Genomic DNA, 13,214 nt, shown 5'->3' on the forward strand with positions numbered 1-13,214 from the left:
ATGTTTTATGAATTTAATTTTAAATTTATATCAATATTTTTTATACCAAATATATATTATATATATTAAAAAATATTAGATAAATTTGTATATTTTAAAGTTTATATGGTTATTTTTTAATTTAAAAGTTTTTAATTGTAGTCGACGTTATATTATATTTTTATTAGTATTATTATTATTATTATTTATTATCATTATTATTATTATCACAAAAAAAATATTTTTATTTAATAAAAAACCCGAAGTCCGGTCCGAACCCGTCCGAAGTCCTGTAGGATCGGATTCCAGGCCATTGATGATAGACCCGAAAAATAAATGGGCGGATCGGTCCGACCCGAAAAAATCTAGGTCCGAATTGAACACGATCTGAACTCGACCCGACCCGCCCATTTTACACCCCTAGACCTCTATATATATATATATCACAATTATTCGGATACATTTTTTGGATGAATCTTCGACAGTAAACAGGAAAAAAAATTCTAAGATAGAAGATAGCATATCGTTTTATGGTCGGTTTAATTTGGGTTTAGTTTTATTTATTGGTTTAAATTCTATTCAGAATGCTAAAATTTAGGAAAGAAAAGAGAGAAATGAAGAATGCATGAAATCGATTTTTTATTATTCGTTCATATACTTTAAAACACACGAATACATACATGTAAAGAATTTAAATACTCTATTGAACCCTAGAATTCATTCAATCAGATTGATGATTTTTGAAATGGACAATTAAGCATATTTTACTGTAAAACGACATCATAACATATATGGTGTTTGTATATATATATAGAGAGATAAAAAAAAATATATGGTGTATATATAGGTGTGTGATTTTCATTGTCACTTGTCTGAGTTTTTATGGAGTGTGTTGGAACTCATACGGTTATCTCTGGAATATCACATGCACCCATTTATCCGAAACTGTAGTATTTGTACCTTAATATATGATACTGCATGTTACAAAAGAAATGCTTATTACAGCAAGGTCAAATAATTAAAATGCAAATATGTATATTATCTATATATTAACAATTGATTTACATGTTACACATGGTTGGAAATTTTATCTACAAAATATAATCATGCCATAAGGATGATAATTTAGGAAAATAAATAAAATGAAAAATGGTGTGATTGATTAATACATCAGCCGAGGTAGTTGGCGACCACAGACAAAGGAACCAAACACAGCCCTTTCTTCTTCAAGTCTAATGATAAGCCAACACCATCATCATCATCACCATCATCATCATCTTGCCCCGACGTTTTTCCTTTCGCCTGAAAATTTTCAAGAATATATATATATAGGTTATAGGTACTGAAATAAATAAATATTCATGTAAAAAAACAATTACATAATTGGACTGTCATATAAAATACACGCTATTGTGTAATAATACATGTCTCTTACATTGCATGTGTCATCATGCTCGTGTCTGTTGTTGTTGTTGCCCAATAGGTTCATCATGCTACAAACCTACACAAGAACACCAAATTTTAAGTCTTCGAATTGTTAAAAATGTGTGAACTAAGAGAGGGGTTGACTTGTTAAAAGTAATATTTAATCAAATTTAATTAAAGGGCATAAATTATAATAAAAAAACATTAAAAATTGTCATTATGAGAGATAATCACATCACATGTTAGTTAATTAATTACTTCTACTGCATTAATAGTGATTGCTAATCACCTCTTTTTTTATATCATTTTAGAAAATATTTTTTTTGTTACTTATAAGATAATTTTTAGATTGTGATTAAAAAAAATTAAAATTACTCTTAATTCAAATATCAAATTTCAATATAGTATTAATAAGAACATTGTTTTTTAGAGTATTTAAATAACGTTATATATATATATATATATGACTTTTTTATATTTCTTAAAAAAATAAGAAAAATTCTAAAAATATATCTATTTACATATAGACATAGTAATAATAGAAATAGTGGAGAGAGAGAGAGAGACTGACATTAGGGCTTCTAGAAGGAGAGGAAGCAGTGTCTTCCAGATCAGGAGAAGCGATGGAAACTTCTCTGCTTCTCTTCTTCTTGGAGGAAGATGGTTCCTGGACACGGACGTTATAAATCATCTTCTTCATCCCGACAAAAGAAGCAGCGTCTGAGACCATAGAAGAGTCGTTGTCGTGATGATGATGATGATGATGATGGTGATGATGATCATGACCATGATGATGGTGAATGTTCGGGTCCTCTGAGAAGAAATCTTCAAAGTACATCGTCCAACTACTTTCCTCCGGCCCTTCTTCACCGTCCGGCTTCGCCATTTCACGTCTGCTCATAACAGATGCATTGTCTTCCATGATGAATGTTATTACAGCAGAAAAAAAGGATAATGAAATATATATAAGACTCCTTTATTTCGGGAAGAAATTTGAGTTGAGTTTGTATTTTGGTGGCAACAGATGAACCCCTGCGAAGGGGTTGTAAATATAAATAGAGGCTATAATTCCAAGAACTTGAATTAATTATGTTGCCGTCAATGATGGAGTGGAGAATATGAATATATGTTTGGAATCTTGGTTTTTGTGGACACTGTTGTCTTTGGAATTTTCCTAATAATTAAAAGGTTGGTTTGAAATTTTCAAACGTAATTAATATGCAATTGGTAGCAAACATAATGTTTTTTTTAAAGTACTAATCTTCTTTCATTTTGATTAACTATAGATTGGTCGAATACAAGATTAACTATAAATCAAGTCGAAAAACTTTTTTTTTTTAATTTTACGTTTTCATCTATTTTGATATATTACATTTTACATTATATGTTAAAAATCTATATAAACGATTATATATATATATATAAGGAAACCGATATTGTTAGATTTCCATCTTTCGATGGATTTCATGTGTTGGGAGCAGACTGAACCAGAACCAGTCACCAACTATCCAATAATTACTTCATAATTTATTATGAAATAAATGTTTGGTGCATAATTATCTAATTGATTACACAGTATTAGTAGCCAGTCCAAAAGTAAAACGCAAGGTGATATATTATATATATATATATATAACGTTAAATATAAATATTCATTTTGAGTTGGAACTCAAAATACGAGTGGTTATCCAATAAATCAAACCTATGCTCCGACGTGAATTTTCTACAGGTATCTTATGTTATAAATAAACTCATCTATCGTACATATATTATATTATATATATATATATATATAATCTTAACAAATATGGTAGTTACATCATGATGTGTATACATACATACATATATATATATATATATATATATATATTAGCTCCATAAAAGCAAGAATATGCCACTTGTGTATTTCGTGTATAATTTTTTTTCGTATTTCTTTGTTTTATAATAAAGTGAACTTAGACGTCATTAGATTCCTATTTTAATTTTCTTTTACTAAATCCCAATTGAACGGTTCATTAGTAGGAAACCCAAATGGATGATCGAGATGCAAAACTCTGGATAAGAATAAATCAACTTCATTAATAAGATCAAAACCGGTTCTACTTTTTAAATCCGTATTTAATATTAGTATATGATTATTATAATTATTATTCGTACGAAGTGTTTAATTGTATAATGCTCTTGTTAATGTATTGGGCATTCATTCTTTTATACCACGTAGACCGTACTATATATGTGTCTTTTTTTTTCACTTATCTATTTTCAATATAATTATATTCTCTTGCACAATTAATTGTATATTTTAGATTAAGGTTATTGATTATCATCTTAATAATGGTGTGTGATCGAGTGTATATATATATACACACAACTTAATGATGCATGTATATATTGGTACTCAGTGTCACACATTTATATATTTTAAATTAAAATGCATACATACATATATACATAACAATATAACATGCATAGTATATATATACACACACACACACACATATACAATCAAATATATACGACCTAGAAAAAATTATTATTGGAGATATCAAAAATCAATAATAAGAAAAAAAAAAATTAAAGGTATTATTTTGATTTTATATATGGAAGATACACATAAAATTAATATTAAATTTCATTAATTGTGTATGACACGTGTCTCAGTACTTCTAATTTAAATCTGCTTATATATTGGATCGACCATGAAATATCATCGTTAACTACGCATTGGAATGGAGTGTAATGAATCGAAATAAAACGTTACGTAATGATCATCCATATATATATATACACACAAAAATACGTAATACGTTTTGGGTTTATATATAACGGAAAATAAGCCCATTAAATTTCGTAAAGATTAGGCACTAATTGATATAAAAAAAATCCAAACTAAAATTAGAGCATGTCAACTTCCAAACGAATAATAAATGTATCATTGACTTTGTAACCCCTTGACATTCGTCAATACAAAATCTTTCAAAGATTTTATTCCATTTTATAAGCATTTTCTCTCTCTCTCTCTCTCTATATATACATATATATATATATATATGTGTGCCAAACTAAGGTCTTAAATCATCCCAAAGTCCTTTTCATCTTCATTCTAAATATAATTATTTTCGTCGCCGGAAAAATGTATATATGCTTATGCGTTTATAATATATATAAATTATAACACTACACGTCGACTGACGTGTGACCGGCGAATGAGAAATTAGTATTCGTCTTCAAATACGAAACACGCACATTATACATATATCATATATAAAGAAAAAAAACATTTATGCTATATATATATATATATATATATATTTTTATGATCCATGATAAATATTTGTTTCCATCTTTTTCGAAAATAATTTGTTCAATTTTCCTTCGGTAAAAGTGTTTTTAATAATCATATATAACTCATATATATATATACACGAGCCCCAACAGTTTCTAAACAAAAAAAAAGCCCGACCGCAGAAGAATGAGTGGGTTCCAATTCATAAAACAAATTAAAATAAGAAGGAATCAAAAGAATATTACTCTTCTGTACTATTATGTATATATATATATATTATTAGGTCAAATGCTTTGTATTTTTCTTGCATTTCTTTTTCCGGCTGAATAAAATTATTTATTTGTTTATGGGTTAGGGAAACATATCTGTCAGTTTTCACCAAAAAAAATATATCTGTCAGTCTTTATAATGATTAATCCATATAACAAATATTATAAAATTTACAAAAATAAATTCAACTTGCTACATCTGTATGTATGCATATATATATATATATGTATAATGCCTTCTCAATCTAAAAAAACATATTTTGGTATGGATATAACATCAACTAATTATCGCAATACTTCAAAGTTCGACAATTGTTTTCTTTACACATATTATTGACAGATAAAAGAGGCTTGTGACGTCTGTTTATTTTATAAAGAAATTAGTAGCATGTATTTCAGTTTTCAATTATTTTTAGATTCAATTATTTTTAATTTTAGTTTTTATTTATACAAATTATTTATGTTTGATGTCTATATTAATTTTTATTATAAAATATTTATTTTAAAAAAGACTTTTGTTTATTTATTCAACTCAATTTTAATTTATTCAGATTTAAAAAATTTATAAGGAATCAATTTTTAAATTATGCGTACATTTTTCAATAATATTCTTTGATCCAATTTAATTTATAAATTATTAGATTCCATAAGTCAATTCATCATGAGAGAGAGATAGGATAATTTTCTTTATATCCAGGTCTCTTTGGTTTTTTTTTTTAATTTTGCCGAACAAACTAAATTATCCTATTTATGAGCATATTAGGGAATTTAACAATCGTAGAATTCGACACGTGGCTTTTTGGTGCCTCACGTGTGGCGGAAGGATGCAGTGCACATGCCACCACATGCCACTCACCAAATATATTCGCAATTAGTTGGGCCAAATCAATGATTATTACTAGAGAAGCACATTAATTAGTGCTAATGATGGGATTTTGGCCTTCTAAGTTTAAGGTTGTCTATGATTTTTTTACTCGAGAAACATATTTGGACACAAATTATATATATATATATATATATATATATATATATATATATATATATATATATATATGTGTGTGTGTGTGTGTTTGTGTGTGTATGGGGGTACATTTCAATTCGGTAAATTGGCTCCGAACAGATTTGAAAAGAAATCGAACCGTATTGAATCGAATAATATTTAATTTTAGTTTGATATAACTAAGAATATGATAGATGTTAAATTAAAATCCGAATAAACTACACTAATGTACGATTGTACGTGTGGATATCTAGTTTCGATTCTTAGTTAATGTTACCATTAATATAACAAAACAATTTTGAATACACAAAAACTGGATCAAACCGATTAACATTAAATTCTAATTTGGTATAATTTTTATAAAAATCGAATAACTGTTCTAAACCGAATCTGATAAATACCGAACCGCAACCTGAAACCCTTATTCTATATTTATAAGATCATAACTTAAGATTTCCAAGTTTATTTTTGATCCTTCGTTTACGGGATCCGCAAAGGACACAAACTGTGATGAAAACAACAAAAGTCTACTTGTCTGAAAACAGAACAATAACAATAATAATAATAATAATAATAATAATAATAATAATAAAAGGATCAAACTTGGAGGAACTTGATGGCAGTTTGAACATCCTTATCGCCTCTTCCGCTGAAGTTAACGACCACTTTGGTCCCGTTCGGAAGGTTCGGACAGAGCTTCTCCAGGTACGCCAGTGCGTGAGACGTCTCGAGAGCCGGGATTATGCCCTCTAATCTCGACACTCTCTTGAACGCTGCACCCGAATCCCGACCCCCGAAAAAATAAAGTTAATTTCTGTTTCGAGAAGTGCAGAAAGCATGGAAAAGATCTCGGTTTTTTGATGCAACATAAACATACCCTCCAATGCTTCATCATCCGTGACGCTGTAGTATTCAGCCCGTCCGATATCTTTCAGAAAACTGTGCTCGGGTCCGACTCCAGGGTAATCTAAGCTGTAAAATCCAATAGAAAAATCGGGCAATATATTCAGTTTTGAGAAAAAACCGATACCCATTTCGAGCTCGTTTTCTTACCCTGCACTGATGGAGTGGGGTTCGAGGATTTGGCCATCATCGTCCTGAAGCAAGTAGCTCATAGCTCCATGAAGAACTCCGACTTCTCCCTTTGTCAAGGTGGCCGCATGTTTTCCGCTGTCCAGCCCGAAACCAGCGGCTTCCACACCGATCATTCGGATATCTGTGTCATCGACAAATTCATGGAAGAGTCCCATTGCGTTAGAACCCCCACCCACACACGCAACTAAGACATCCGGCTTCCCGCCCCATTTCTCCAGTGCCTGTCTCCTTGTTTCTTTCCCAATCACAGCGTGAAAGTCTCTGACCATCATTGGGTAAGGATGAGGTCCCGCAACTGATCCTAATATGTAATGGGTCGTCTCCACATTCGTCACCCAATCCCTTATTGCCTCTGAGGTAGCGTCCTTCAACGTTGCAGTTCCTGAATGTACACCCCTGACCTGAAGCATCAGTGACAGAACTGATTACGAAATTGAGATTATAAGATTAGATCAAATTGCCCACATGCGAGATATCCAAGAATATGAGACAATTTTGGATGAAATAGATGGACTGACATTGCAATCACCGAGCCAAAACACAAAAAAGAATCAGAAATATCTCACCTCAGCACCGAGCAACCGCATCCTGAAAACATTAAGGGCTTGTCTCTCCATATCCTGAGCACCCATGTAAATGATGCACTCCAAACCGAACCGGGCACAGACGGTGGCCGTGGCCACACCGTGTTGACCGGCTCCAGTCTCGGCTATAATCCTCTTCTTGCCCAATCGCTTGGCCAGGAGGGCCTGAGCCACGGCATTGTTGATCTTATGAGCGCCTGTGTGGTTCAGGTCCTCCCTCTTCAGGTAGATTTCAGCCCCTTCTCCATTTTCACGCCTGTAATGCTCTGTAAGCCTCTCTGCATAGTACAGAGGGCTTTCCCGACCAACGTAATCCTTCAAGATTCCCGCCAATTCTCTCTGCAGTTTTCATCAATGCATTTAGGCATTAGAGCACAAGAACTGCATTCAGCCTGAATGACCAATCACATGAGACAGTGAATTCGATCCCATTCATGTCTCCGACATCATTCGATTAATTGATAGAAGTGATTGTTCCAACTGAGGTTCCAACAAACGGAGCAAGAACAGGTTTCACACTAAGGCACCAAAAAGCTAGCAAATTTCATTTCCTAGAACTACGCATCGGGTAGATTTCAACGATTTCGCCATAATCACATATAAAATGAATGCCCTTTTTGAATCGATTCAAAACGACGAAAGGGTCAGAGAGGAATTTCATCAAACACCTGGAAATCTTCGTCCTTGGCGAGCGAGTAGAACGCTGATTCGAGCTCGGAGAGAGCGTGCATGAGAGTTTCGGGGACGTACTTCCCACCGAATTTCCCAAATCGACCGAACGAATCGGGTCGTTGCAACGACTTCGGGTCGGGTAAGGGCTTGCTCTTCTCCGCCATTTCAACGACAGGTTCCTTGGCTATGGTGCAGGAGACGGAGAAAGACGACGACCTGGAGCGAGACGATGGCAGAGATGTAAATTTGGGGAGCTTGAAGGGCGATTTCAGATGGCTCTGCTCTGAAATAGGCGGAATTGAAACAGACGGTCTGAAAGCTGCAGCCGTACCCGATGCGGCCATCACTGCTTCTCTTTCAGACACGGATTTTCTGATAAAAAGGAGTTCGATGTGAGGGTTTTTTTTTTCCTTCGTATAGATTCTTCAAAATTTAATCTTATTTAGTCATTTCACACACCCAAATATCGATTAAAAAAAATCTGAAGAAATCACGAAGAATAGGGATGGTTGGTAGGACTCGGCCTCGAACTCAGTCTCAGACTCGGCCACTCGGGGGTTGGTGTTTTCATCACGTGGACAAATATTATCCCCAGTGACATGCCCATGATAATGACTGCTAATCATGGTAATAAAAAAAGACTTATATATTTGATATATATATATATATATATAAGGATGACAATGATTAAAACAAGTTTATAAGATGTGACATGAAGCTCGGTTTATACAAACCAAACCAATATTACATTTGATGTTCGGTTTAATCGAATTCACAGTTGTGGAAACCAAAACCAAACCCAAAACATCACATATGTGAAAAAGATCCACACCCCAAGAATGTCATCTCATCTTACAGAACTTACAGCCAATCTGATGTCCGAGAATCCGAGCTTAAGCAGAATTCTCTGATAGTTTCGAGAATCCGAGCTTCTTGAGCTTGCTAGTTATTGGGTTTGCCCAAGCTCGATCAGGGTTTCCACATTTCACGTCCACGATCTCCACAATGTTAGTTCTCTTCTCTCTTCTCGGGGTCCCGTGCAACGAGACATTGTCAGAGCCGAGCATCGGAAAGCTATGAGTGCTTTTCGGGTGGTAACCCTTTGGCGTTCTGACAGGATTTACGCTACTGCTTGCTTCATCCGATGGTTTCCTAGCTTGTGCTCTTCTAGGAGTGGAAGATGATGGAACACAATCTACTGAGACGGGGATTGTCCTGTTGGATCTCGACGTGGGAGCTGTCTGAGGTGGAGTTCTCTCCATGGCGTCTAGCTCTCGTGTCATTAGGGCAGCCACTGTTCCTGTTGTTCCTATTTTGATGGATCCTCCTCCTCCCTTGATCAATTCCAGCTTCTGCACCATTATTGATATTTTTTTTTGTTTCTACGGTGTCCCGCCTGAGAAAATACTGTCGAGTTTTGCTCTTCCTTCTTCTTGGGTCGAAAATGAAATCCGAAGTTACAGAGTCTCTGCAGAGATCAGAACCATGGAAGCAGACTAAGCAATAACATATAAGAAGCTTGCCACAGAATTTACGAGCAACGAGATGAAGAAGCCAGTTTGAGCACTGTTAACATCAGAAGGTTATATCCTAATAAGAACTATCTGTTCACTTCGATGAAACTCGACAAATATTTGCATAGAGTTCATGGTTTATTGATAACAGCATGAGTGAAGAGTCCAAGAATTCTAAATCTGCTCGAAAACTTTATTTCTCCAAAATCTTTTCAACCGCCTTTTCAAGCATCGATCATTCTGATCCACAACCTCTCGTTCATGATGGAATCGGAGTACTGCAAATGAAACTAGACGGTCTCGGCTTTCCAAGAACAATCAAAGGAGACAAAAAAAATCAAAACTCTCGGGAGAACAACCAATAGAACCACAGAAAAAGGCAGGTTGTCACTGGGTTTCTAGCTAATATCTATTGCTTGAATGAGATGAAGCTAAAGAAGATGATGCAACAAACCGAGACCCGAAAAATCGAGCTCCTTAAGACATGCTAATAAACCGCAAAAAATCTCTTGGATACGGATAAGAAACACGAGACATTGTAACAATTCAATAACTTGGGTTGGAGCATAGCATTAGTAGCAAGAATCATGTGTAAGCCAAGCCATTGTCTTTCTAATAAAAACTATAGGCTTTACTTGTCATTGTTTGAAATAGTTGAAAAAGGTAAACAATAATGGATCGAACATGTTCAACAAAAAGAATTGTAAGGGAAACCTAGGTTATATCATCATCATCATCATCAAAGTCATTCTCTAGCAACCAGATGTTCTAAGCAAAACCCAGAACAACAGATGACAAAGAGGTTTGAACGTGGAACCCTAACTACGGTGATTGAGGCAAAATCAACCTGAAAGCGAGATTTTTTATTCTCTGTTATCACTCAGGCAACTACGAACAAGCAAATCCCAAGAACAGAACACTAATGCGCATAATCAAAACCCAGGAAACCTTAGCCGAGAATTCCAAAATCCCAAGAGATGAATTTACAATCGATTGCGCGTAAGCTTACCAATAACAGCGATCAAATAAGCAAAATCCTTCGAAGTTTCCTCTTTCCAGCAACACTGTCGATGAAATCGATCGAATCGGATCGAAGATTCCAAAAAAAATCGTTTTGAAAACTGGGTTTTCCTCGTGGAGATCAGATCAGCAGCAGTCAACGCACACGCTCCATGATTATTGCAGTGGGTTGATTGAGTAATGACTACTGTGAGTTTTCAATGGAAATTGAAATCATCTACGTCCGTGTTTTTTCCTTTTTATCGATTCGATGTAAATGGTAATAAAAGGAAAAAAATGAAAAGAAAGGAAGCCACTCCGATAATATCAGAGCCTGGTTTCGATCCAGGGACCTGTGGGTTATGGGCCCACCACGCTTCCGCTGCGCCACTCTGATTGTTGATAATTTGTATCATAAATATTATAATTCAACACTTGATTCCGTCTGAAGAATCTCGAGCATGGCGATGGTGGGTTTGAATAAAATTTGGGGCCGGACCAAACAGATTAATCTAACTGAGCCGGAGAGTACGAAGATTCTAGGATCTTCAGGAATGACAAGTCGCCGAATTCTTGCGGGATCTCGCCGAGGATGTTTCCGGAGAGGATGGTGGGAGGAATCCGAGTAACAATGACAGAGATGAGATGGAACGCACTGACGAGGTAACAACACATGTGTGATGATTTCGATCTCGGTTGATATCCGGAGAAAAGAAAATCATTTCCCTGATGAAAAGCTTAAATCTTTTGGTTTATCCGTGGAACATCGAAAAGTTCTATGATTCCCGTTACATGTAATAGATTCTTATTCTCTCTATCTCGTGGCCAGTTGAGTTCTTGTCCTTTCATGACCGTTCTCCATAGATATCTGCTAGGAAAGGTGTATAGTGTTCTCAAAAGATGAGTTTTTTTTGTGCTTTTTCTGGTGCTTTCGTTTGGTAATGATTATGAATGTATGATTGAGCTGTTTTATGAGTACATGATTGTGCTTATCCCTCTGTTGAACATGTTAGCTGATTTCCTTTTTTCTCTTTTATTTTTTTGCTAATTTTATGTGTTGAATTCTTTCTGATGGGTAGTGTTTGTTCTGTCAGTTTATTCTTGGAGATCAACAGAATTCATCTCCTCGTTTTCTTCCTGTTCTTTCCCTTTCTGCATTGGGAAGCATTTAGTATCATAAAATATGCAGACACTTGTAAGAAAAACCTCAAATGTTGTCTTAAAGCAGGAGAACAAGAGGCTCCCTTTTGAGGGACCTGGATCTAATTTCAGCTGCAAATGGTTCCACCTTCTAGCGTGGCCTCACCTTAGGCCAGTTGACTTTGTTTTCAGAAGCAGTAGTGACATTTATTAGCTGCAGTCATGTTTTTTCTGCAGAAGCCTTACCTTTTTGTGCTGAGGTTCCTCCTCATTGTTTCTCTGTTGGTGATCTTTGCAAATGAGAATGAAACTGAGATCTCTGCTTAGCTGTGTTCTCTTCTTTCTTTCCATGTTAATGGGTTTGTGTGGAGGCGTTGATGGATATATTAGATCCTTCCCTATATAATACCAAAGGAAATCCTGGAGAAAGTTATCTGAATAATACAACAGTGCATGTGCATGTGCGTAGTTTGTTTCAATTTTCTTAAAGTTTATTTCATTTGGTGCAGTGAACTGAAGGAGCCTCATATTTTTCAATCCAGATTTATGTCGGGGCTCTGGGTTCTCGAGCTACAGATTATGTCTGGAAGTGAGTTCTTGGTCAATTCGAGGAATTACTTCATGCGAAAATACTAGCAGGGAATCGTTGCGGTTTTGTTCAGTTTGCCAACAGGTAGTGAGCTTGGAGGGAGACATGATTCATGAATTTCATTATATTTTTGGAGAACATGTTTCATGTATTGTACCCTCTTCGCGCTACAGGGCATGTTGAATGGAACAACACAAAGCGGACAAAGTCTCCACCTTTCTTGGGGGCCGTAGTCCTTCTAACAATCAGGCTCAACCCGATCAAGCTCAGCGGAAAGGTGGATATCACGGGTATGGACTGACTCAGGGATATGAAGCATATGGTTATGCACCTCCTCTTCCGCCTCCCCCAAGGCCCTAACATGTATTACGGAGGTTAATCTGGTAACGGTAACTATCAGCAGGCGGGTTCTCACCAGCAGGTAATTTACTTTTGTTCTTGGACTGGATATCCTTTGATATGAGAGTTATATTTCCTGTGAGAGCTTATCCATGTCTTACAGTTCTTTCATCAATGCAGTGAAGCGTGTTTTATCATATGACGGAGCTTGGACTTCCACCAGTTGCTTCAATCCAAGCATTCACCTGACAACTAGAAAGCCTACTCTCTCTCTCTCTCTCTCTCTCTCTCTCTCTCTCTCTCTCTCTCTCTCTCTGTCGACA

General features: G+C 35.2%; 3 protein-coding genes, 1 long non-coding RNA gene and 1 other non-coding gene across 5 annotated transcripts; 1 reads left to right on the forward strand and 4 right to left on the reverse strand.

Annotated features, from left to right (window-relative positions):
- Positions 1-994: 994 nt before the first annotated feature.
- LOC104813418 (uncharacterized transmembrane protein DDB_G0285607) lies at positions 995-2,433 on the reverse strand. Its single transcript, XM_010540984.1, has 3 exons — positions 1,976-2,433; positions 1,415-1,480; positions 995-1,281 (listed from the first exon to the last, which is right to left on the reverse strand). The coding sequence occupies exons 1-3, from the start codon at positions 2,324-2,326 to the stop codon at positions 1,150-1,152; spliced, it is 549 nt and encodes a 182-aa protein (XP_010539286.1). The 5' UTR covers positions 2,327-2,433; the 3' UTR covers positions 995-1,149.
- Positions 2,434-6,366: 3,933 nt separating this feature from the next.
- LOC104813419 (tryptophan synthase beta chain 1, chloroplastic) lies at positions 6,367-8,654 on the reverse strand. Its single transcript, XM_010540985.2, has 5 exons — positions 8,307-8,654; positions 7,621-7,977; positions 7,013-7,455; positions 6,837-6,931; positions 6,367-6,732 (listed from the first exon to the last, which is right to left on the reverse strand). Exons 1-5 carry the CDS (start codon positions 8,652-8,654, stop codon positions 6,557-6,559), a joined length of 1,419 nt encoding a protein of 472 aa, XP_010539287.1. The 3' UTR covers positions 6,367-6,556.
- Positions 8,655-8,994: 340 nt separating this feature from the next.
- Positions 8,995-11,069, reverse strand: LOC104813420. The gene is made up of 2 exons (XM_010540986.1): positions 10,834-11,069; positions 8,995-9,778 (listed from the first exon to the last, which is right to left on the reverse strand). The coding sequence occupies exon 2, from the start codon at positions 9,669-9,671 to the stop codon at positions 9,204-9,206; it is 468 nt and encodes a 155-aa protein (XP_010539288.1). The 5' UTR covers positions 9,672-9,778; positions 10,834-11,069; the 3' UTR covers positions 8,995-9,203.
- A 79-nt stretch (positions 11,070-11,148) lies between these two features.
- Positions 11,149-11,220, reverse strand: TRNAM-CAU. The gene has a single exon. It is a non-coding gene; the product is annotated as a tRNA-Met (tRNA).
- Positions 11,221-11,317: 97 nt separating this feature from the next.
- Positions 11,318-13,201, forward strand: LOC104813421. Its single transcript, XR_771746.2, has 4 exons — positions 11,318-11,486; positions 12,473-12,636; positions 12,726-12,973; positions 13,072-13,201. It is a non-coding gene; the product is annotated as an uncharacterized LOC104813421 (long non-coding RNA).
- Positions 13,202-13,214: the final 13 nt, after the last annotated feature.

Source organism: Tarenaya hassleriana, unplaced genomic scaffold (assembly GCF_000463585.1).
Source record: "Tarenaya hassleriana unplaced genomic scaffold, ASM46358v1 Cleome20, whole genome shotgun sequence".
Taxonomy (NCBI): domain Eukaryota; kingdom Viridiplantae; phylum Streptophyta; class Magnoliopsida; order Brassicales; family Cleomaceae; genus Tarenaya; species Tarenaya hassleriana.

Excerpts from the sequence above, each read along its gene's own strand:
- LOC104813419 (XM_010540985.2), bottom strand. The coding sequence starts at position 8,654 with ATGGCCGCATCGGGTACGGCTGCAGCTTTCAGACCGTCTGTTTCAATT. Across the intron at positions 7,978-8,306 it reads CCAAGGACGAAGATTTCCAG|AGAGAATTGGCGGGAATCTT; the intron begins GTGTTTGATGAA and ends TGAAAACTGCAG. Across the intron at positions 6,733-6,836 it reads GGATGATGAAGCATTGGAGG|CGTTCAAGAGAGTGTCGAGA; the intron begins GTATGTTTATGT and ends ATTCGGGTGCAG.
- LOC104813420 (XM_010540986.1), bottom strand. The coding sequence starts at position 9,671 with ATGGTGCAGAAGCTGGAATTGATCAAGGGAGGAGGAGGATCCATCAAA.
- LOC104813418 (XM_010540984.1), bottom strand. The coding sequence starts at position 2,326 with ATGGAAGACAATGCATCTGTTATGAGCAGACGTGAAATGGCGAAGCCG. Across the intron at positions 1,481-1,975 it reads CTCCTTCTAGAAGCCCTAAT|GTTTGTAGCATGATGAACCT; the intron begins GTCAGTCTCTCT and ends GTTCTTGTGTAG. Across the intron at positions 1,282-1,414 it reads AGCATGATGACACATGCAAT|GCGAAAGGAAAAACGTCGGG; the intron begins GTAAGAGACATG and ends GAAAATTTTCAG.